This window comes from Alternaria rosae, assembly GCF_020736505.1.
Source record: "Alternaria rosae strain MPI-PUGE-AT-0040 chromosome Unknown BKA58scaffold_3, whole genome shotgun sequence".
NCBI classification, from domain to species: Eukaryota; Fungi; Ascomycota; class Dothideomycetes; order Pleosporales; family Pleosporaceae; genus Alternaria; species Alternaria rosae.
Genome location: NW_025763572.1, coordinates 778,978 through 801,901, shown reverse-complemented (window position 1 = coordinate 801,901; position 22,924 = coordinate 778,978). Strand labels below are relative to the sequence as shown.

General features: G+C 52.4%; 11 protein-coding genes across 11 annotated transcripts; 5 read left to right on the top strand and 6 right to left on the bottom strand.

The window, feature by feature from the left end:
- Positions 1 to 126: 126 nt before the first annotated feature.
- Positions 127 to 2,237, top strand: BKA58DRAFT_454235 (cytochrome P450; the record flags this gene model as incomplete). Its single annotated transcript, XM_046174505.1, has 5 exons — positions 127 to 198; positions 386 to 813; positions 881 to 1,224; positions 1,272 to 1,510; positions 1,566 to 2,237. 5 exons carry the CDS (start codon positions 127 to 129, stop codon positions 2,235 to 2,237), a joined length of 1,755 nt encoding a protein of 584 aa, XP_046027299.1.
- A 186-nt stretch (positions 2,238 to 2,423) lies between these two features.
- On the bottom strand, positions 2,424 to 3,827 carry BKA58DRAFT_119167 (uncharacterized protein). Its single transcript, XM_046164116.1, has 2 exons — positions 3,365 to 3,827; positions 2,424 to 3,297 (listed from the first exon to the last, which is right to left on the bottom strand). The coding sequence occupies exons 1-2, from the start codon at positions 3,757 to 3,759 to the stop codon at positions 2,610 to 2,612; spliced, it is 1,083 nt and encodes a 360-aa protein (XP_046027298.1). The 5' UTR covers positions 3,760 to 3,827; the 3' UTR covers positions 2,424 to 2,609.
- Positions 3,828 to 3,857: 30 nt separating this feature from the next.
- Positions 3,858 to 5,872, bottom strand: BKA58DRAFT_379613 (cytochrome P450). Its single transcript, XM_046169823.1, has 2 exons — positions 5,555 to 5,872; positions 3,858 to 5,506 (listed from the first exon to the last, which is right to left on the bottom strand). Exons 1-2 carry the CDS (start codon positions 5,603 to 5,605, stop codon positions 3,980 to 3,982), a joined length of 1,578 nt encoding a protein of 525 aa, XP_046027297.1. The 5' UTR covers positions 5,606 to 5,872; the 3' UTR covers positions 3,858 to 3,979.
- Positions 5,873 to 6,673: 801 nt separating this feature from the next.
- On the top strand, positions 6,674 to 7,381 carry BKA58DRAFT_437303 (uncharacterized protein; the record flags this gene model as incomplete). The annotated part of the gene is made up of 3 exons (XM_046173481.1): positions 6,674 to 6,712; positions 6,809 to 7,308; positions 7,357 to 7,381. The coding sequence occupies 3 exons, from the start codon at positions 6,674 to 6,676 to the stop codon at positions 7,379 to 7,381; spliced, it is 564 nt and encodes a 187-aa protein (XP_046027296.1).
- An 84-nt stretch (positions 7,382 to 7,465) lies between these two features.
- Positions 7,466 to 10,271, top strand: BKA58DRAFT_119142 (uncharacterized protein). The gene is made up of 5 exons (XM_046164115.1): positions 7,466 to 7,999; positions 8,049 to 8,251; positions 8,299 to 8,633; positions 8,680 to 9,751; positions 9,829 to 10,271. Exons 1-5 carry the CDS (start codon positions 7,549 to 7,551, stop codon positions 9,895 to 9,897), a joined length of 2,130 nt encoding a protein of 709 aa, XP_046027295.1. The 5' UTR covers positions 7,466 to 7,548; the 3' UTR covers positions 9,898 to 10,271.
- An 866-nt stretch (positions 10,272 to 11,137) lies between these two features.
- On the top strand, positions 11,138 to 12,544 carry BKA58DRAFT_119131 (glycoside hydrolase superfamily). The gene is made up of 2 exons (XM_046164114.1): positions 11,138 to 11,642; positions 11,704 to 12,544. The coding sequence occupies exons 1-2, from the start codon at positions 11,408 to 11,410 to the stop codon at positions 12,471 to 12,473; spliced, it is 1,005 nt and encodes a 334-aa protein (XP_046027294.1). The 5' UTR covers positions 11,138 to 11,407; the 3' UTR covers positions 12,474 to 12,544.
- BKA58DRAFT_119209 (uncharacterized protein) lies at positions 12,544 to 13,989 on the bottom strand. Its single transcript, XM_046164118.1, has 2 exons — positions 13,651 to 13,989; positions 12,544 to 13,537 (listed from the first exon to the last, which is right to left on the bottom strand). Exons 1-2 carry the CDS (start codon positions 13,682 to 13,684, stop codon positions 12,615 to 12,617), a joined length of 957 nt encoding a protein of 318 aa, XP_046027293.1. The 5' UTR covers positions 13,685 to 13,989; the 3' UTR covers positions 12,544 to 12,614.
- Positions 13,990 to 14,189: 200 nt separating this feature from the next.
- BKA58DRAFT_119183 (uncharacterized protein) lies at positions 14,190 to 15,703 on the bottom strand. Its single transcript, XM_046164117.1, has 2 exons — positions 15,392 to 15,703; positions 14,190 to 15,320 (listed from the first exon to the last, which is right to left on the bottom strand). The coding sequence occupies exons 1-2, from the start codon at positions 15,632 to 15,634 to the stop codon at positions 14,295 to 14,297; spliced, it is 1,269 nt and encodes a 422-aa protein (XP_046027292.1). The 5' UTR covers positions 15,635 to 15,703; the 3' UTR covers positions 14,190 to 14,294.
- Positions 15,704 to 15,786: 83 nt separating this feature from the next.
- BKA58DRAFT_119073 (uncharacterized protein) lies at positions 15,787 to 18,296 on the bottom strand. Its single transcript, XM_046164112.1, has 3 exons — positions 18,143 to 18,296; positions 17,659 to 18,087; positions 15,787 to 17,602 (listed from the first exon to the last, which is right to left on the bottom strand). Exons 2-3 carry the CDS (start codon positions 17,872 to 17,874, stop codon positions 16,022 to 16,024), a joined length of 1,797 nt encoding a protein of 598 aa, XP_046027291.1. The 5' UTR covers positions 17,875 to 18,087; positions 18,143 to 18,296; the 3' UTR covers positions 15,787 to 16,021.
- Positions 18,297 to 18,627: 331 nt separating this feature from the next.
- BKA58DRAFT_437298 (uncharacterized protein) lies at positions 18,628 to 18,945 on the top strand (the record flags this gene model as incomplete). The annotated part of the gene is made up of 1 exon (XM_046173480.1): positions 18,628 to 18,945. The coding sequence occupies one exon, from the start codon at positions 18,628 to 18,630 to the stop codon at positions 18,943 to 18,945; it is 318 nt and encodes a 105-aa protein (XP_046027290.1).
- Positions 18,946 to 19,221: 276 nt separating this feature from the next.
- On the bottom strand, positions 19,222 to 19,542 carry BKA58DRAFT_399535 (uncharacterized protein; the record flags this gene model as incomplete). Its single annotated transcript, XM_046171551.1, has 1 exon — positions 19,222 to 19,542. The coding sequence occupies one exon, from the start codon at positions 19,540 to 19,542 to the stop codon at positions 19,222 to 19,224; it is 321 nt and encodes a 106-aa protein (XP_046027289.1).
- Positions 19,543 to 22,924: the final 3,382 nt, after the last annotated feature.

Sequence of the window (22,924 nt, the reverse complement as noted above, 5' to 3'; positions counted from 1 at the left end):
TATGCAGGTGTTCAACATGACGCATGAGCGATGATGATCCGTTAAAGGGATTGCTTCCTTGAGCGTTCGACAGCTTGCAGGATCCGAGGGATCATGATCGCTGTCTCAGTCACCCAGTAAACTAACATGCGCTGGAACGACCAACAAGTAATAGGGAATGATCATTGGTATGTTTCAGGTCTTGCCGTGTCCGGGCAGGTTTGTGCCGCAAGCGACAGCATTGACGACCAGGATTCGACATATTTTCCCCCTCAACACGGCTCAACTCCCGCAGATACCGTTACGATCCCCTATGAGTGGTGGGGAGATGTGATGAGCACGGAGTATTTGCACCGATGCGGCGCAGCCGTTCTAAGCGAGCTGTTATCATGCATGAAGATACTAGTCTGACGAACGATTCTGGCTTGGCATGATAGGTATCCTAACCTTGATTTACAATTTCTCTCAATTTCTGTTCCTCATAATTACTATCGTCATGACGATCGCAGTATTATCCACGCTCGCCATTGCTTTCGCTATACTTGGCATACTCTATGCAACCCGTCGATATCTGGAAAAGCAGAATGCTCGACCTCTTCCTCCGGGCCCAAAGGGCTTCCCGCTCCTTGGAAATGTCAACGACATGCCTAGACCCGGCATGCTTGAGTGTCACCATTGGCTGCGACATAAGGACATCTATGGACCCATCAGTTCCGTCACGGTGCTAGGCCAAACGTTTATCATCATTAACGACCCTGGCATCGCCTTCGAGCTGTTACGCGATAAGTCAGCGATTCATTCTTCAAGACCCAGCCAAACCTTCAGTGGTGAGATGTACGTCATGGGCTCGCAATAGCTATGTGAGGGTGGGTAGTCGAACGCTTATTTACTACGCAAACAGGGTAGGATGGCGGCACGCAACTGCGATGGCTCCGTATTCTGCAGAATGGAAAATCCAACGCAAGAATATCACTAAGATAGCGAGCACTAATGTATCCATGTCAGTATTTGATAAAGTGCAAGAGACAGAAGCCGCGCACTTCCTGCTCAACCTTCTGAATTCACCAGACAAGCTCTTTGATCATATACGAAAAGAGGCAGGCAGTGTGATTCTCAAGATCACATATGGGTACACCACTGTAGCTGACGGCAACGATCCTTTTGTCGATCTGGCTGCCAAGACTATGGAGCAGTTTGCTAATGCTACTGTTCCTGGGAAGTGGCCGGTAGATATCTTCCCATTCCGTCAGTATTACTTCCTGGTGTTTAACTCAGCTTCTGACCCCGACTAGTGCGGTACTTGCCAGCATGGCTGCCAGGCGCTGGGTTCCAGGACACCGCGAGGCGAATGGCGGCGCAGCTCAGCCAATGCACTAACCAGCCATATGAGTTCGTGAAGAAGCAAATGAAAGAGAAAAGGCATTCGCCGTCTTTCTTGTCGCAATGCATCGAGGGTCTCGGCTCGGGTGCTGAGATGGAATTCGTTCACAAATGGGCGGCATTGGCGCTGTACCTCGGTGGTGCTGACACAGTAAGTTCATAAGCAAATTTCGACGCCGGTATCACTTTATTGACTCAACCAATAGACCGTATCGTCCATCATGACCTTCTTCCTTGCCATGACCGTCTTCCCGGAAGTTGAAAAGAAGGCCCAGGAAGAGCTAGATCGGATCATTGGTGGAAACAAGCTACCCGTCAGTAAAGACCGCGAAAGTCTTCCTTACATCGAAGCAATCATGAAAGAGACCCATCGCTGGCACCTCGTCTTACCCATGTGCCTTCCGCATTGCAGCACCGAAGAAGATACCTGCCGCGGATATCGCATTCCGAAAGGCTCCATCCTTCTACCCAACAACTGGCATTTTACGCACGACTCCGAAGTCTATCCCGACCCTATGGTATTCAGACCAGAGCGATTCCTTAAAACACCCACTCACCAGAGCGAGATTGATCCCCGGAACTTCATTTTCGGATATGGCCGCCGCATCTGCCCGGGCCGATACGTGGCGGACAATGCTCTCTTCATTACCATTGCGCAGACTCTTGCCGTGTTCAACATTACCAAGTTCGTTGATGATAACGGTCGAGTTATGGAGCCGGAAGTAAAGTTTGAGCCCGGAGCGATCAGTCACCCTGTGCCATACCGCTGTTCGATTAAACCGCGATCGGAGGCTCATGAGCGGCTGATCAAGGCTTCAGAGCAACTGTATCCTTGGGAAGAAAGTGACGCCAAAGAGCTGGAAAACATAAGCTGGTAATATAAAGACAATCGCACGCCCAAATACGTGCGTGCTGCGTGTAAGTTCTTTGCTACCTGCACGTTGTTAGCGCAGCGTTTTGCGAATGTGTAACGTCTGTACCATAACACCAGGTACAATGGAAGAATTGAAGACTTTTGGTGGTTGTGAGACAAGATGGAAGCCGTCCTGGGACTTGTTTATTTTGGTACGCATTGCCTACCTGCGGACCGCCCATCTTAATCATCCTCTTCGTATAATGTTGAAATTCTCTTTATTGTACAAAGGTCGATGAATGCCTGCGTGTACAACATATTGCTGACAATAAACTATCGTGTAAGTGGACAAGGTCTCAACTCATGTAAAACAAGCGTTCCGCCATTGTGGCTTTCCTTATTCCTTCTTCGGTAGCGGATTGACAAACTTGTCCTCGTAGAGCTCTTCGTCTTTAGGCGCCACACCACTTTCTTGTAGTTGTTTCAGCGCCTCTGGGGCTACCTTCCCAATTTGATGGCTCCTCCATTGATTCGTCTCAGAACGCGTCAGCCACGTCAAGCGACCCTCGATTTCCTTGTTGTGGATGTTCTCGATCGCTTTATCTGCGCCCTCTTTGGTCGCGAAATCGATGAAGCAAACAAGGCGCGGTTCTGCTTTCTTGTCGCCATAGAATGGCGAGAAGTCACTGATGCGTTCGATGGTACCATGTTTGGCGAAGTACTCATCAAGGATTCGCTGCGCGTTCTGTTTTTGTTTGGATATGCCAGCATTGGGCGTCCAACCGGGTGTTTGGACTCTAACCATCAAGCGACGACCTTCGAGCAATGGGCGTACAGCTTCGAGTGCAGCGGCGGTGCCCTCGTCAAAGAAGTAGCGAGTAGGGTACGGTTGGTCTCGCTTCTCCTGCACAGGACCCCAAACGAAGTCGTCTTTAAGAGGCTTGACTTTTAGGTTCTTGCGCTGAATCTCTACATCCTGAAGCTCTGAAATGACCTTGGCAGCCTCTGCTCCGCTTCCAAGTTCCACAAAACACATGGTGTCGTTCTGGAAAGTGAAGCGATCAAGACGCATCTGTAATCTCTTGCTTGGTGGCCATTAGCTCGAAGTTGTTGCTTGTGAGATTCGAAATAAAGGAGTAACATAAGACGTACATGGTGCATCCTTTCGATCGTAGTAGATCTTCGATCTCTCTTCTTGTCAGTCGTTTCGGCACATTCAAGAGAGCGAGCCCTGATGATGAGCTTGATGTCGGAGCGCGCGCATCAGTAAGTGCAATCTCTGGTCCTCTCGACGGTGTCTTGATGATATTCTCCCACCTCGATTGGCTAGCAGTGAACTCTCGCTTCGTAATTGACGTTCTGAACAACGGGATAGCTGACTGAGCAACGCGTATGGAAGGCGTTGTCCGAGCAAAGAGGCAGCGCCCACGGCAAAATATCCTGGGTACAGCCATGGTCAATTGTGTTAATCCGAAGATGATGATATGTGCATCCGCAATCGATGATGGCGAATGATCGCGTCTGCTCAAAAAGATGCCAGCCACCATCGCGCTAAACAAAGAAAGTTCCTTGGCTTGCCAAGACTGACTTATCGATAACACCGCCACAAAAGACGCGAAACTGCGACCGCCACGCCGTTCAGTCCTTTGCAACGGATCGCTCGAACAAGCCCTTGCCCACTTGGTATACTGGCACGGCAGAAAAAGATTCGATCAAACGTTCATGAGAAACATAACAAGATTATTCATGGATCATGCTACTTAGGTATCATCTAGCCCTGAACTGTAAAACCGGCCCGTCTTTCTTGCTCGCAAAGACGTCTTGGATCTGATATTCCGACGCCCTTGTCCTACCGACTTCCAAGTCCTTACTTCCAGCACCCAACGTGGTGCCTGGTGCCAGTCTCAAGTCGTACAGATAAAGTACCCTTGCGATCGTCACGGACAGCTCAACGTATGCTAGGCCCTTGCCAATGCATCCACGAGGACCGATGCTGAAGGGATTGTACGCCGACTGCGCTGCTTGGAGACTGCTATGAAGCGGGTTTGCAGATGGGTCAGAAAGCCATCGCTCGGGGATATAGTCGAATGGTTGAGGGAAGTAGTCGGCGTTGTGGTGAATGGCGTAGATTGGGACGCCCACGTCGCATCCGGCAGGGATATGGCGTCCATCAATATCCATGCCACCAGGAAGGACTTCTCGGGGAAGAGCACCGGCGACTGGGGGTGTCATGCGCATGGTCTCGTCGATGCAAGCGCGTAGGAAGGAGCAGCCGCTGAGCTTAGGTCCGGTGACAATCTCCTCGACATCATTGAAAGTTTCCCGGATGTCTTTGCACACTTTCTGCATCGCTGCAGGGTTGTGTGCGAGGTAGAAGAAGGTACCAGCCATGGCCGTTGAAGTTGTATCGGAACCAGCGATGATCAACAGATTCGACTCGCCCCACAGCTCATCCATGCTGAAGCCCTTGCCGGTTTCTGGGTCCTTCGCGTTGAGCAGGTAGTAGAAGAAGTCTTTGCGATCAACATCGATGCCCAACTTTGTTCGCTCCATGGCCTGGCCTTTGCTGTACTGCATGTACTGCGCTCGTTGGCCTGCGATCTTGCGGAAGAAGAGTTTGTCCAGGTGCCAGTTGTGGATGGTAAGGTGCGTTCCACAGATGAGATGTCGGTGTGCCGCGTTGCCAACCAGCTGAGTCGCGAAACGATTGGTAGGGCTTTCCAACATGCCAAAAGCCTTGCCAAATACTAGATCACCCATGATATCGAAGACGAGCCACTCGCACCAATGCGCAGCGTTCCAAGCGTCGTTCCAACCACCATCTTTCTCATCGGTGAGGCTCTTTTCGGCAGACCAGTTGTTACTCTTGCGTCCGAGCAGTTCGCAGCCCACACGTACATTTGCCAGAATGTACTTCTCGAGACTCTTGATAGCCGAGTCGCTGAACGCGTGGCTCATGACCCGCCTCTTGCGTGCATGTTGCATCTTGTCAATAGAGCTATGAACGCTAACCGCTTTGGGTGTGCTGGGAAAGGCTTCGTAGAACGACGCCTTCTTGACGTTCGATCGGAACCCATAGATAGTCTTGAGACCAGTGGCGGTGTTGACGGAAAGTAGATTAGGTCCAAGACGCACGTAAGGACCATATTGCTCGTGTGCCCGGTGGAAAGCGAGATGCCGAGAGCCCTTGTAGGCGTAGTACGCCAGGTAAATATCGGTGATCTTTGCAAGGAAGGGGCCTGGGTAAGATGCGAGAGGGTGGAAAGTCAGGCGGTAGATGATCACTCCACAGATCTGGGCGTGGTTTTAGCTTTGGACGGGATGAGACACCAAGCAACGTACATAGAGAGCCAGCGCTCCAAAGATGGAGGCCAGTAGGAATAGGATTGCCATATTTGCGACAGCTCAAGGAGAGTTGAATATGTGTTGTGTTATTGGTATCGAGCAAAGATCATTGCCACAAACACCCGTGTAGTTGTAATTCGTGTGCACGAGGGACAGTACCAAAACCGTTTCACGAACAAGAACCTGTGCAGATAAAGGTGAATAAGTACTCATTCGCCCTCCTCCACCATCCGCGGCTCCCGCAATACCCTCCCTGATCCCAGCTCTATCGCGATGACAAAGAACAACATCGTTGTGGAGTAGTCTCGTTCCCTCCTCATCGCAGAATCGGCGAGCGGGTGTCTTGGGTATACGTAGCGGCGTGTCACGGCTAGTGTCGGATATCGCTGCAGAACGCTGTGCTCCGGTCACGTGCAGCGGATATCACAGCAAGCGAGGACGCTAGTGCCATCCCACCTTTTTTGGGGTTGGAAGGGCGCGGATATCGTGCGCGTAAGGGTGGAAACAATCACAATCGCAATGGGTAGTGGGCTAAGGATGATTTTGCATCATGCATTGTCAGCAACGCAAGACGCGAGCTCAAATCATCTTGAACTAGCAGCCAGACCATGTCTTCACTGCGGCTAGCGGATGGGAAGTCGTGATGTACGTTGAAGCTGCAAGTAATGTACTATCAGCGCCTCCAGCTGAATGCTTCCTCAGATTCGGCAAGTCATCGATAGGCCCAGCATTCAGAGGCCAGTAATCGAGACGTGTCGCTGACGAGTTTATCGCTTGTCATGTTGACCGTTGAGCGCACTAGTACCTCGCGGGACAAGCGTTCGACTTGAGTACAATGACTGCAGTATGGCATTTCATTACGAAGAGTGATTGAGATCAGAGCCAAGGCGAGAGAGTGCGAGCGTAGTCGCGGTTCTGGATGGGCAACGATGTTCGCGACAACCTGACGAATGAAAAGGCGCGAGTATCAAAGCGGATAGTGCCGTCTTGGCATCCATCGAGCTTCGCGAACATCACCAAGCGTCACGATAGTCAACCCAAACGCGCAACAGCACGGCACCGGCCCATTGACCCATTGACACCCTTGCAGCCTGTCTGGAAGGCCAACACCTCAAGATGTCTGTCGCTAAGAATGTGAAGACTACTGTCTTTTCGGTACGCAGCCCGAACCGATCTCGATATGCCTTTACCATGCCGCCCCTCTTCGGCCACCAACCACTGCGAACACGGGTACTAACTGCAGACCTGTAGAAATACACCGTCCAGCCCACGGGAATCTATGCCGCGATCAACAGGCTCTTCGCGCTCGACCCCAAGCGCTCCACGGGTATCCCCATGAACCCGCAATTCCGCAACCCACCCCCAGGCGGTCTCGACCCCAACGCCTACGACGACCCCGTCACCCTACCTGCCGCCGATATTGCCGAGAACCCATACTGGAAGCGCGACGTGCGACGTCGATACCCCAGGCTCTCAACAGTCACCCAGTCCGACGCAGTTGCTCTGCTCGAAGTTGGAAGCGCAGCAGCACCCAAGCAGGAGCTGATTGGCGAGGCAGGTACAAGGTCACTGGTTGCTGCGCAAGAGGCAGGCGCCAAGGGACTGGCTGTCGCGTTTGAGAAGAACACTGGACTTGCAAAGGATGTACTGGGTCCTGGTGGCATGCCTCCGCTACCGAGCGGACTGCACACCACCCTTGCTGGCGGACACAAGCGATACGAGCTGGAGAACGAGCAGTCATATGGCACAGCGTAGGTGTTTTTCTCTGACCTTGCAAGAATGACGCTAATGTGATACAGATACCCATGCCGGACGTTTGCTTAGAGTGCAAGAGAGTCTGGGTAGGTAGAGAAAGATAATCCGTTTTCTGTATATATGGAGGCTTTTCTTCCATGCTTTCCGTGTAGCCATCAGTGAACTTCTATTCCACTCCTTGTCATGAGCGCGTGGGAGTGTTGTAGGAGGAGTGCACGTGTCCGAATGTCTGATTCATGTCTCCTTGTGTCTCACCGTGCGTTTGCGTTGGTTCTTCACCTTGCATCCTTTGTTGTTCCTTATTGTCCGTCACCGCGTCCAGGAAGGAAAGCACGACGTGTGTTGATGTCTTGGCGCTGTTGAAAGCGACTGCCTCGCCGTCACTTCCATGTTTCGACTGCACCCACCTCCTACCCACGCGTCACTCCTGTCCTTCTTTCCACGTCGTTGCAATCGCAGTTATGAACGCCGTGTACGAGAAGGGACCAACGGAGCTGGGTGGTGATCCCCTCAATTTCATCTACGCCTGTTCTGTGTGTTGCGCCTCCTTCGCGGATGTCTACGAGGGTCACAAGGAGACGGTTCGTGGCCTGTCAGATGGTATCAACCCCAAAGAGCGCCTTGTGACGCGCCTGTTCCTCGCCAGTTGTTGTCATGTCTTCTGCAGCAGTCATTTGGAGGGCGGCGGTAAGTGAAGCGCGACCGAACATCAGGCAGCTGCTGACAGCCACGACAGGACCGCCTTTCCATACAGCTGGACAGCGACCCAAGTCTCCCTGCCCTGTCTGTATCAAGGAGAAAGGCGACAGTGAGCCGCGCGATCTCTTCTCGATACGCGGCTTCAACAAAGATGAATACGATCCTCAGATTCCGCCCGCATGGTTCACCGCGCCTCCCATCCGCCTCGATGGTAGCGGAAAAGAGATGGAGGCACTGCGCGTACGTCATGTCGCTCACAGGTCATGACAACAGCTAACAACAACCAGTTCCAGTATATTGCGCTTATTCGATACTGCCAGAATACTCATGCGACCCGCAAGCCCCTTCAAGAAGCTTTGGCCGATACAGAGAAGAAGTTGGCTAGTGCACAGGATCTTGCTTCCAAGGAACACGCGATAGTCGTCACACTCCAAAAAGAGAACGAGCGACTACGACTGCAGAAAGACCAATTCCAGGCCATGAAAGCCGAGGTTGAGCGACTTCAGGGTCTCGATGAGGAAGTTGCGCATCTTCGCAATGTCAAACCGAAGGACCTCGCAACATTTCTGGCGAACAAGTCAGCAATTCGCCACTACTTGAAGCTTGTCCCTATGCTAGTCGAGTAGGCTAACAATGCCATGCTACAAGGCGATTGCTAACCGCTCCAGTCAAAACGAGAGGATGCAGAAGCGACTTGCCCAACTCGGCTTTGCGATGGCACTAGAGCCTGTACCCAACTTCAAAGGCATTGATCCTCACGCGTTCGATAGCGACGAAGCTCTACCTGAGCGCATCGGACAATCGAACGGTAAACTGCGAACGACTGCCTCGAGCCATACCGCCGGTAGATCGGCTCATACAACTGGGCGATTGGGAACAGCATCTTCCGGGTCCTTTGTCCCGCGACCCATGAAGCGGCAACGCCTCGACTCACCACTTCCCGCCCAGACGCAAATCGACCATCCTTCCAGCCGAGATGCGATGCCACCTCCACCGAAGCCGATGTCCAGGATGCAATCCATGCGCAAGATGTTTCCCAGTCTGCGACAGAAGTTCTCCAGTGATCGCTCCAAGTCTGCAGCAGATGGCTCCTTCGAAGATGATGCAGACGTACAGATGTATGATAACGGACACTGGCAAGACGTTGAAGCCAATCGTCACCCAGCACACGATGACTTCGGCGGCGAGACACCTTACATGTCGGGAGCGCTGCCCGTAGAACAGCCCCATCAGGCCTCTGACGTTCGAGGATCGCAGCTGCTTGCTAGTGTAGGCCTCCAAAACAACCTGTCAGACTTCACATTCCGAGCATCGTCTCCAGTCAAGATGGACAAGCAAAGCAGTGACCATCGTCCCGTCCATTTGCCTACCGAGCCGTCATACATTCGGCTTATGGATGGTTTGTCGCGCGACAACGGGATGGAGCTAGGTCTGAAAGATCCTCGCAAGCAGACCAATACGGATTATCGTATCGATGGCAGGAATAGGCAAGTACCACCTGCTTATCGACATGAGGACTTTGCAGATCGAGTTGATTACCGGGGGTCTCTGCATCTTGGACATCCGTTCATGCACCAGTCGCCGTACGGATCTTCGACCTCTGCTGATGCGCGCCAATACCCTTCTAGCGACCACCAGACTAACGGATACACCAGTCGAGCTTACGATATGCCGGACCTTGGCCCTACCACGCCAGCACCGATGCGCCAACAATATCCCGGTCATCAGATCGAGAGTGTGGTAAGTCCCTATTTCCGAAACGGTCATGACCAGACCCGAGTTTACCAATCGCCCGGCCGCGCTGAACCTCAGGATAGTTCCGATCATTCCGACGATTATCAGTCACGAAGATCAAGGACGAACCAACCTCGGGCCGGCTGGGTTGAAGCTCGCAGCCTAAACGGTCTCTCGTTCTTCGATTCACCCGTCGACTCTAGAAATGAGCCTATCAAGTTGGACTACCGCCGCAGAGAGGTTGAGCCAGCACCAACGCCATACTCGCATCAGCATCAAAGACGTCATCTTAATTCGCGTGGCTTCATCATACGCCCGGAAGAGGGACACTCATCGTATACCAACGACAGTGCCTATGGTTCTTCTCAAACCCGAGAATTTTACAATAGAAACGCGCCCAATAATTCCCAAGCAGCGGTTAATGTACCGCCTGCATATCGTCCAAGTCATTCCCGCATCGGTCAGGTGCCCTCTATCATGCCTTCTATCGTTTCAAGCCGTCCAACTGCCCGAGCCCAACCTCAATGGGAGAACCTGCAGCGAGCGGGCGTCAGGAGTAGTCGTAACGCTTTCAGCAGTATTGCTGGGAGCAACTATGCTGCATCATCAAGAAACATCTTCCCCAGCGCTGGTCGACGCAATGTTAGACGGTAATGGCAACGTATGCTGTTCTTTTCCTATCAGGTAGCGAACTGGAGTACTTATCTTCATGAATGGCTATTTTCGCATGGGAATTTAGCGTATGTATGACCAGGCAGAGAGATGATCGGATTTCTAGTTCTGCTATTAGCGAGTGTTCATCTGTGAGCTAGCCCTGCGAGAAGGATTTCAGGTGCGATCAGCGTCAACCTCGTCTATACGCTTGACTGTTAAAGACCCCCTCATGACCATGATTGCACATGGAAAACGGAGATTCGCACCGTATTCCGCAGACCGTTCGATGCGACGATAAAGAAACCCTCGCAGTGAGCAGATTTGCTGTCGCGCATCACGTTCAACCAAGAGTTTGCCCTATGATGCTTAGTACGCCCGCGCCTTCCCTCTCTCAACACGGAGTCTGTCAGTTCACCTCACATGTGGGTAGACAGCCGGCAGATGGGAAGCTAACACGAATGCGGTAAAGATCAAGGAGGTTTAATATGCGACGACTATGCAACGAAGCTTCCTCGGCATGCAAGGGCCAATGCCGGTTGTCGATGACATTCATTGGCGGACTATCGTGCGTAACCGATTGTTTCACCTACACACCTGATTACTTATTGTGCATGTTGAGAATCCTTAACAGCTGGCGCGATCTTTTCACCCTAGCTTTTTTCTTCGCCGACAGGCCGTTGTAGCCTCCCCACGAATCGTAATCCCTGCGTCCCCGCAAAGCCACCGCGCATGACCCACGATCCCGGTTATTGAAGCTTCCCTTAATATGGCCAAGTAATATATCAGGCACCGCGGCCTCCAAGCTTCAGAACTATGATGCCACATTCGGTACTTTCATATTGGCATCAGATGAAGGCCCACTCATGGCCTTGGGAGAAACGGAAGGTGAAGCCCGTCCATTTGTGGGGCATTAGATCATTGCCATGCGAGCTATCCGCGGTATAAGAGTGATGTTCGCCCAGCAGATGAAATGTAGGACTGTACAAGCACTCTTCAATCCTCCACACGATGCTTTTCAAGACTCTTTTGGCGGCGGCCGCTTTGGCCAGCACCGCCTTCGCTGCTCCTGCTGAGAAACGCCAAACTTCTCGCAAAATGAAGTGGTTCGGTATCAACGAATCCGGTGCCGAGTTTGGTGAGAAGAACTTCACAGGTGTCTACGGAAAGGAATACATCTGGTACGATTTGAACACCATCGACAAGTTCATGGACGAAGGAATGAACATGTTCCGCCTGAATTTCCGTAAGTCACACAGTTTCGATATCCCACGACTTCTCAAAAGCCACAACCTAACACCCTCCAGTAATGGAGCGCCTGACCCCCAACTCCCTCACCGGCGCCTTCGACCCGCTCTACCTCGGCAACCTCACAGAACAAGTAAACCACATAACCTCCAAAGGCTCCTACGCCATGATCCAACCCCACAACTACGGCCGCTTCCTCGGCAACATCATCACCGACACCTCCGCGTTCAAAACCTGGTGGAAAAACGTTGCGGCCATCTACAAGGACAACGACCTCGTCGTTTTCGACACAAACAACGAGTTCCACGACATGGACCAACAACTCGTCTTCGACCTCAATCAAGCCGCCATCGACGGCATTCGTGCCGCAGGCGCCACAAAGCAATACATCACCCCCGAAGGCAACAGCTGGACCGGCGCCTGGACATGGATCTCCTCCGGTAACGGCGCCAGCATGGTTAATCTGAAAGACCCCCAGAACAAACTCGTGTACCAAATGCATCAGTACCTTGATACCGATGGCTCTGGTACCTCGGCCACCTGCGTCAGCACGACGATTTTCAAAGAGAGACTCCAGGCTGCGACAAAGTGGCTCAAGGATAATAAGAAACAGGGCGTTATTGGCGAGTTTGCGGGGGGAAACAATGCGCAGTGTATTTCTGCGTTGCAGGATGGATTGAAGTATATGGGCGAGAATAGCGATGTCTGGCTGGGAGGTATCTGGTGGGCAGCCGGGCCGTGGTGGGCTGATTACATTTACAATATGGAACCTACGAGTGGGGTGGCTTGGACGGGGATTTTGCCCAAGATTAAGAGTTATTTTTTGTAGATGGGGAGGGTCTGTGAGATGGAGATCGGTTGTATATACTTTGCTCTTTTTCTCTTGTAGATATTCGAATAACGAAGCTTTTATTCGCCATCATTTCTGCTCATCTTGATGTACCCCGTCATGTGTTTATCAAGCCTCCATCTAAGGTCTCCCCTCCCAAGCCTTACTCAAATACTCCTCCGCACTCATAAACTTGTACTCGGGGAACCGCTGATTAAACTCATCGCTAACATCCCAAGCCCCCCTCTTAATCGCCTCAAAGAACATAATGACAAATGCCTTGCTAAAACTCTCCCTCACATCATCCGTAACAGTAGGATGGCTAATCAATGGCAACCAGCTCACTTTCAACTCTCCCTTGACAAGATCCTCACTCTTGACATACTCAACAAGCCAGTCTCCGCCTCTGATCTTCTTGCCTAGAGCAAGAAGCTCGTTGATGGAAGTACGACAACCTCTGATACCACCGATCTTCGGCCACGGACGCGTGTCATTGAGGGCGCGAGCGAGTATCTCACCGTCGTCTTGGATAGCAGTGATGACGATGGGTTGGTTCCCATCATCCAGAACCATAGCACGCCGGTTTTCAAAGTCGAGGAAGAAAGGCCAGGTGTAGAGATCGCGTTCTAGCGGGTAGGGATGCGCGAAGTAGTCCATAAAGATGGAGGGTTGGAAGAGGCAGTACTGCATAGATCCCAATTCACCCTTGGCGTCCAGGTCTTCAAGGTACTTCCGGATGTAGTCTTTGTTGTCGTAGCTGGGAACGCCGGCGTAATTTGCGATGCCCCATTCGCTGGGTGCGAAGCGGGAGACGCCTGCTGCGATGGCGGCGTGGATTAGGTTCTTCTGGGCTGTGTTGTCGATGTCGAGATGGACGACGAAGAAGGATAGGAGGGTGTGAAAACCCTGGAGGGCGGTGGTTAGGCCATTGAGGTCGGTGTAGTCGACTTGCTTGTAGGTGACTTTGGGGGATGGGTGGGGTTTAGATGGGGCTGATCGCGTGAAGATCGTGATGTCGTGCTTGCCGGAGGCGATTGTCGACTTAAGTAGGTTGGTTGCGACGTCTTTGGAGAGTGTTAGTAAAGAGTGATAGATTCAGATCTATAGCAGCGTATGAGAACCGTCTGTTGTTTCAAAAGAGGCGGGGCAGACATCTGTGGAAGGGAAGGAAGCATACTTCCGGTGCCGCCTGCGACTGCGATCTTAACCATGATTGCACGTGATGCTATATCGCTCTTTCGATGTCGAAGGATTCAACTGTAAGCCCTATAGATTACAAGCTCCCTCCTTTTGTATCCTCAGCGGCCGCTATCTATTGCTCCGCTTCAAGGCCCCCGCAATTTTCGTTGCGAAGGCGTGTCTTCGGCGGATGACGGCATGGTCCTGACTCGTGCAACAAAACCTCAAATCTTGAAGCCAAGATCTCGGTTATCGCGGGATCGTTGATGTTTGACTGATGTTTGTGTTCGCCGACACGTACCGCTTCTACGATGAGCTGCGACTGGGCCGAGCGTTCTTTGCAATTCTTGGCGGCGATCTCATACAAGAACCACCACAGCGCGATGCTGTGCGACCCAACATAATGTGCTGCTTAGTAACTGTTGACTGCTGATCTGCGTAGACTTCAAAGTGCACAGTGCGGCCGATTCAAATGTGCTTGTAAAGTACTGCGAGAGAGACAGTCGTTCGTCCGACCAGTTTCAGGAACGTAGAGATTGACAAGGTTAGAAAGATGGGAGAAGTGATGAAGACGGTAAATGGTAAAAAGATGGGATATTCGTAAGTAAATATCAAGAAAATGGCGTTCATACATCCAATTCCTCAAGCGTCGATCAACGGAACCTCCGGTAAAGGCTTCTCAGGCAGCGGTTTGCTCGGCAATGGCTTCAACGCATCTTCATACGCCGGTGGTCTCGAGGAGCTGCCTTCGTCCGGATCATCGCGGTACGAGCCGTGAGCATTCAGCAGTGCACCTTCTTCTTCAGCTACTCTCTCCCTCCTCATGTTCTCCCAGACATCCTCCATGCCGTCCCACTTCATGAGCTCGCGCTGTGCAACGACCCACCAGTATACCTTCCATAGAAGAAAGATGGTGAGCAAACCGCCAATGACGCTGCTTAATATGACCCAGAATAAGCCCCACCATTCCCAGTGAACGAATTCGCCAAACATGTCGCGAAGCGTTCCTTTCTTGCCATAGTAACCCCATTCTTCTTTGCGGTAGAGAAAGCGACTTCCCTCTAGTTCCCAGACGTCGCTGCCGAGGAAGTGGCCTATTGTACCCCAAATCGTCAAAGATTTCTTGAGAGGAAAGGTGTAGGCTCGAGCTACTAGGCGCACATCGACGATCTGGTACTCGTAGATCTGGTCGTCTGTGGTAGACTGGCCGAAAGGGTCAGCGACCTTGGCTGGCCCACCTTTATCGCCTCTCTTCAAAGGTGTTCCTTTGACGCGCATCCACAGCATCTTTTGCTCTGGGCTGTCAAACTTCCAGAGTGGGTCGCTGGGGTAGCGCGACTTCCCAATCACGTCCAGCGCAACGCTCCAGTACTCTGCATCCGCGTCGTCGCCTTCGTGGTTATCGCTCGGGTTTGTGATGTATAGGTAATCGATGTACATGCGCGGGGCAGGTGTCAAAGGTACATCGTGGCACCATCGTCCTTTATCACTTTCTCGACAGTACGGATCTTCAGATTTTAGACCCCAGTCAAGTTCCGCATGGGATAGGTTCTGGCGGTATCGCGTGACAAGGAAGGTGGAGGGCGTAGGTATAGTCGGTAGGGGATATAGCGGGCGATCGTTGAGAAGGACTGTGCGATTATCATGCGTGAGGGTAACGTTGAGAAGCTATAGCGCTCAGCGTGGTTAGCACCGCTCTTTAGGCACGTGTTGAACTTATGCTCGGCACTTATACATACAAGCACATGATCACCAGTTACAACCTCGTGATCTTCGGGGTCCTCATAAGGGCAGTCCTTGCATTCTATCTTCGCGATGTAGGACGATCCGGGTACCACGGCTGCGACCGGTGCAATGGGCGCCTCGCACTCTTCAGGCACTTTTCCTCGTCCATCTAAGTCGCAGTCGAGTACTCTGGGAATTTCTGCAGCATGGGCCGAAGACAGAAGGCCGGCCAGCAGCGCGATACTGGACAGCAGCATGGTGGGCTGGTGGTGGAACGATCGAGGACAGGTGCCTGGCGCTCTGCGATGCCGCCGCTGTCAGGGGCGTAGCGTGGCCGAGCCTTGCAGGGGTGTCGCGCAATTAGCCGGCGATCATAAGGCAAGAACCGTGGTTCCCCCACTACTCCTCGATTGATTCAATCACGGCGCGATCCTGACTCTTGCTGTTGATAAGAACGTGTTTTGCATAGCCTATCTGCTTCATGAAATTGCTAATAAGTATGCGATGACATATACCGCGTTGATACTCCTACGTACTAACTCCGTCTTCTTGCTCTACTGCCAAACACACACAATGCTGGAGGTGAAGATGACGCGAGTAGTGTACAAGCGCTACATTCGCCGTTTGGAGCTCGACCAGTGCTGCTAGGACAAATGTGGAAAGTATAGTGACCACATTGGAACGATAAATGCTGAGTCCGGAAGATGGAAAAGGTCTATGAAACATTCGACAATGATGAAAATCCGACACAACATGTAAAACAGCAATGCCAAACAGAGCAGCAGTGTACTTAATGCGTCGAATCCAACAAACAATCCCCGGCCCAAAGACTCCTTCAAGTGGGTTTTCCTTTGTCTTTTGCGGCGTAGTTCCAGTTCTCTTATTGAAGGGCAGTCGTGGTCGTCCTCTGAAGTCGCCTCCGGTCTGTCAAAAGGCCCCGCCCTCCTGCGCGGCCCAAGCTCATCTGTGATCGAATACCATCGAGCCTCCATCGTGCTTACGAGAGACGCTCCGACCATGGAAACAAAGCCGAACACACCAATTGTTATTCCCGATATCCTCCAAAGTATCTGTTCAGTGGGTGTTCGAAACGCGCGGTCCCACGCCAGCAGATGAGCCCCACCGTAGAACAGACTTGCCAAGATAGAGCTGTAAGTTAGAACGCTTGTCAAGATGTTGCGTTCAGATTCCATCTGGTGAACTTCTCCGTGAACTTTCTTGGGTCCGAGCTGCTCCCAAGTAGGCCGATTTTGTACTCTATTCAGATAGATGATACGGCTGTAACCTTGAAAACCCACTTGGCAGTTGTTGAGAATGTCGTATAGCTTTGGTTTGATTTCTTTATGTACTCCAGAGAATTCGAATTTGTTGGCTGCTTCGAATGCGAGGGTAAGACATAGTTCCGAAACCCCGATGTCCTGTCTGCTATGGTAGGCAAGCATGTCAAATTCGCCGAAGTGCTCCAGTGTCATACCAGCTAAAGAAGTATCTTGAGGACTATCAAGAGAGATTGTTGATATCTGGTCTTGACTCAGCCCCGCATTAATACCACTGTGACGGCTGGGTTTTGCAACTCGCAAGCGGGCATGGGGAAATCGATTCGCCATCGCCAGGAAAGCCGCTAGACGGTCAAGGTCCTCACCTTGAAGAACGATACCCTCTTCTACGTCCAGCGGCTTGTCCCACCATAGAAACAGGTACAGGGTCAGAGCGCATACAGTATGTACCGCTGTATTCAATTCCAGGAGCGAAACTGACAACCCCCCTGCGGCTCGATTAATGCATTGGGCGCAGAACCAAGAAGCTTGGAAGCAGGCCAAGAATTTCACCACGGTATTTGCTTTGCTCTTGTCTTGAATGGCGGATTGAGATATCCTTGAAAAGGTTTCAGGTGCGTACTTTGCAATGAACTTGATGCTGTGGACTGAGAGGGCCAGCCTGGTTGCGTGGTCAGATATACGTATATCTTTGTCGCCGAGATCAATTACAAATCCACCCATAATGGCAAACAATGAATGTGTATCAGTCCAAGCATGCGGAGGTCGTTTGCTTTCCGAAATAGGTTCGTGCTGCCGTTCCTTTGAGAAAAGATGCCGAGCAACGTTTCGTAATTTCTTACGTAGTCTGTTGAGGACCTTGGGAGGAGGCTCTTGGCCCAGCTGGTCGCGCATGTATATGCCGAGTTTCGTAGCCTCCTTGTACTGGCAATATGCTGTTACAACGACCTATTATTGTTACGGTATTAGCGACGGTACTGCGAGTGTTGGAATCGGGTTACTACCATTTCCGGTGCGAACAGAGCTATGATGACCCAGCCTGTTTTCCTCCAGAATTGATCCGCTGCTTTGCCGTATTCTGGAATGTTCAAGTGGATCGCCGTCCAGACACATAGGACCAGAGTAAGGACACATGTGTATAGGATTGAAAAGGTTCCCCGAGTTAAAGGCTCGGCTTTCCAGGTATGGTATTGCGTAAAGTTGGTGTGTGAATTGTTCATATCGAAGACGCAGGATGAGATACCGCCTGGGCACTGGTTGTTGCGAGGTAAAAGGAAGCATTTGCAAAAGTGCGCAAACAGCGAGATGATATCCCAACAGTGTTCTAGGCTTCAGCCTCATGAGGGGAACTGCGCAGCTGAAAACAAGCACCGTTGAGTGAGCCAATAGATAGCCACGGAAGCAAACGGCGCAGCTGGTGGCTTGGAGGACCTCTACAAGAAACACTCGAGTAAGCAACAAGGCTCGTCAGTTTATTTGCCATCCTACCTTTTCAACCTACCCAAGCTCACCGCGCTTTGTACTTATAACTTGAGCGCGAGCTGGTATGGTATACCTGTGTGAGTGTTCTCGAGTGTAGCTGGCCGTCTGGCGTAGACGCTACCGAAGCAGCGCGGCTAAGCGAGCCTCAGGCCCTCGCGGAAGACGTCTAAGGCTCCCGAGGTCCTCATCATTGCACAATTGTTGTAGAGCTAAGGTCAAAATATATGGCCGTGCATGGATATATCAGTTGGTGTACACGAGCTCTAAAGATCTTCGCAACCCCGCTTACGTGATTTGTTCGGCGCCGGGCTCCATGACGTCATCGCATGAGATCACAACGCGTAACACACGACCTCGGGCCACGAATAGGTTTAACAACCCAACATCCTCATACCTTAAACACTTCTGAAAAACCACTCCAAATTACCTACCGTCCCAGATTCATACAACCATCCGACCCATACCACACACCCAGCCCACCAACCCCCAAAATGTCCAGCTCAACCTTCCAATCCTTCAGCACCTCCTCATCCAGCACAACCATCAACGGCCAAACAACCTCGAAATCCGAGCACACCTTCACAGACCCCAGTGGCACCCGCGTCGAGCGTACACATCAAGCTCCAGGTGAAGCGCCGCGTGTTGAGCGATTCGAGACGGATGCTACGGGAAGACAGATTGAGGATCACAGACATGCGGATGCGAAGCGGATTCAAGATGTGACGGAAGAGGAGGACGCTAAAATAAAGGGGAGAGAGTATGAGGAGAGGATGCAGGATGAGTATGCTAAGGGGGAGGGGGGTGCTTGAGTGAAAGGGATAGAGTTTAGTTTAGTAGATACATATCACAGTGAATGCATATATCACAAAAGAGGTTTGCAGAATACAATGTGAGCGGGAAGACGCTGCTGCATAGAACCAGGCAGCCAGGCGACTTCATTGACGTTTAAATACGGCCACACCATGCCAAAAAGGACGCCAGGAAACTCCAACCTCAGCCCAAACCCTACAAACCCTTCCCCAAAAGAGAACCCAGGAGACCATGCAGCGCCAGTCATGTCGTCGTCGTCCGCCGCCATGTCGTCCTCAGTTGTACTGCAGGGCTCGCCAGCGCATCTCGTCGGCGTCGGAGAGGGAGTTGACGAAGTGGTGGAGCGCCATGCCCCGAATCCCGTGCAACTCCCACTGGGTAAAGACCCGAGGGGGAGGAGGAGGAGGAGGGCCACCTGGTGGTGGTGGTGGCGGTGGCGGCGCCAGAACCGGAGGGAAACCACCTACTGGGATAGGCGGCGCCGGCGGGGCCCAACCAGGCGGCAACTGTCCGTTGACCGCGAAGCCGGCGTTCGCGGGGGGAGGGACCTCCTCTCCATCGGCCTCAGGCCCAACCTGCGAGAAACACCGCCACATGGTCTTGAAGTTGCCGGTGGTATTCCGGTCTTGGTGGTGGAGGATGGTGGGGGGTCGCCGAAAGTCGCTGATGTTGTTGTAGTTGTTGTTGCTGTTGAGCGAGGAGAGAAGACGGTTGTGAAGAAAGTTCGAAACTTTCTTACGGGGGCAGAAGGATGTGATTGCCAAAGGGCAGAAGAGGGATCCCAAAAGTCGCTTGTTTATATAGTCGGCGCCCTCAGTCCCCAGCGCCCTCGTCAAGACGCGAGCGACGGTGACCTGTACTTGACGACCGCCCCTTAGTGAGGCTCAAGGAGGTGATACTATTGTTCAATGGCCATGTGGCACCCAGCTCAGGCAATTGGAAACAGTTCTGGGTAGTGCAGCACCTCTATTGTCTGCGTGAAGCACTGTTGACCATTTGGGTGACCAACTAGCGCCGAGATTCTGCTGGGATTCTGCGACTCCTATTGACCGCGAGGGTAAGCAGGGTATGATGAGACACCACCGAAGGTTATTGGTATCCTTAACGTAGCACCCCGGGTACGTGTACTGACCAGTCCTGTTCAGGGTATCCTTCGCTAACAACAGTCTTATGAACATCCTACGGCGACCTACTAGGACAGCGTCCAATTCTAGACTGCCAACCTACGACCTACTTCGAATCGAAGCCAGCACAAGAGAGCTACGAAGGGTGCGAGGCAAGGCGACAGGGGAGCAGTGGGGAGGCCAGGGGAATACACGGTCCCTGAAATACGTAGACGGAGGCGGCAGGAAAGGCGAGGACATCTTGAGCAGTAATGGGAGGAGGGCAGCGGCGCCAGGATGATGAGCCAAGGGGATATTATGAGTCCACGTAGGAGGCTCTTGAGCCAACGAGCAGCATGTATCTAGCATGTAGCAGCTACACGCGATCAGAGCAAGACATCCCATGCCTTGAACACCTACTGCTTGGTGTCCATACTTGCTATCATATGAGACGATCCTTCATGTGTAAAGCGCACACTACGAAGGGACGCGTTGCATGTATTTTGGCACTGTACAAGGGCTGGACGCACACATGCTATCCCGATGGGCGTTATTCGGACGTAGCCAAATCGTAGAACTCTTATTCTAGCCGCTCCGCAGAAGGCCAGTAGTTTCGGCAACGAAGGTCTTCTTTGATCGTGTAAGGCGTGACACCTAGCTGTGTTTGGGCAGATTCTGGGATGTGGCCTCTTCGTACACAACGAGTCTCCAGTTACTCTATGATGAACGCGTCTCCTCAGCGTTGATGAAGCGCGGGCTGCATCGTGGCGGGGCTGATATCGTGCTTCGTCTCCCTCCACCGACGGCCGCTTCAGCTTCACCACACACAACCAAAACGCAATCATGAGAATGCAGCTACTCGCCAAACCTTGACCAGTACCTTTTCAAGAGCGAAAACCTCTATTGCGACCGCTTATTCAAAAGGCGTTATGCCCAGCGACGGCAGGCTTGTTCAAGGTCTTTACACGGCAACAACCCACGACTTCGCGCCACGAGCCCCTCAACCCCCAGGCCGACGAGAGAGGCTTCCTGCGAGCTTCTCTGACATCAGGGCATCCTCGATAATAGGCAGGGTCGCGCGACATCTCTTCGAAGGCGTGGCTAAGATCCCCTCACCCCTGACGGAGAGCTCACTCACCCCAAGGCGAAGCCGACCGACGGCATGGCAAGCTACTGCGCGACCTTTACCGATCATTGACAGACGATTGGCTTTCCGACAGCCAACAGTAGCAATGCGCTAAGCCCATGGCCGACTTGCTCACTCCTGTGGTGGCGGGGCCCCTCCGCGGCGTTGAGAACGAGCTTGAAGACTTTTGCTACCCCAAGACGACGACTTGGATACACCAGGTCTGAAGCCCATACTGGAGATCCAAGAGCGACTGACAAAGGATGAAGTGATCCAAGACAAACTTCGGGCACTCCGTACGACCACCTCGAATCGCCGCCCTCCTCGCACACACCCTCCTACAAAGCCGCAAAGCGCCCCCGAATCGACCGGTACCACCGACGCGCCCTGATAGTAGGCCAGACACAAGGCTTGGGTGGGCTCCATATTGAATGCGAGGGCAGCAATGGGCCAGACAAAAGTGAGAAAGAAGAGGCATTCCTTGGATGTAGGGCAGCTCGACGAACCGGCGGCGAAGGCTCCAAACGTGACAGATACCGGCGACGAGCTACAGCGACATTCAAGCGGCTTATATGCTTTCTCCCGCATGCACACTGTAGCTTGGGAATGTGATCAACGAATCGCGACCGATTCGCTTGAATGGCGCGTGGTACACCGTCGACTACGGACAGCCTCAAGCTTGAGAGACGCCCAGCAGCACACAACAAGGGCACAAGCCTCATGACATTGGAGTTGAAGGACAGGGCCGCGCGACATGTCTCCCGTAAATCTTGCACAACGGAAAAAGGCTATTCTCTCTACCCATCCTCAGCGGTCAAGTATCAAGCCGTCCGTGCTGAGGGTCGTCGGCAAGAGGCCAATGAGCCGCATAATCGATGCGACATTTGGAACGATGGACAGCCTCAGAACATGTTTATCATGACACGAGCCAACCAAGATAGGCCCGTTTGGTGATGGGCATAGCGAAGCCGGCCATACTCTCGTCAGATGGTCAAGATCCGGCCTTCGGAAGCGATGTCTTGAGGCTGAATGTCCTCATGAGCTCGGAGCGACGATGGGAATAGCACCGGGGTTACGCACATCCATGGTTGCAATATGCATGAGCATGCCGAGATGAAATACGAATAGTTCGCGCAGCGTTGTGCTGTTCATAGGACGTCTTCCAAGGCATTCGACGCCCTCACGACGGAACTCTGAAGACCATGGCGCACAGCTTTCCACGTTGCATGCTGCGAAAGTATCTCCCTAGCTCTTTCTATCGCCAGCGAGATGAACGATGACAGACCGTTATTATGGAATAATGGAAAACGAGTTGGCGGATTCCTCGATGAAGTTTGCGAAGAAGGAGCGAAGACGTGCGGTCGAAAGTCCGGGAAGGATGACGCGCGGAAGCGAATGTGGGTCGCCATCTTCCACCCCAGCCACCGTCGACGTACAGCCGCGGTTCATCTCTTGCCATCCTCACGGACAATCTGGCGTCTGCACAGTACTTCAGTACCATCGCTATCGACAGCGACCATGTTCTGGTACGGGTCAGAGCACGCAAATGTCAGCAAATATCCGACGACCAAGAGGAGGGTTACGTACCGCTCGCTGCGAGGGAGGCCACACTCATTCGCTCACGACGCTATGCATGAGGCCCACGGGCTAATGGAGACATGTGGTTTATTGGAGATTGGAGAACTTATTGCGCATTTGAATCTCAACTCTGAACCAAGATGTCGCTCGCATCCCATCGCCAAATCTGTT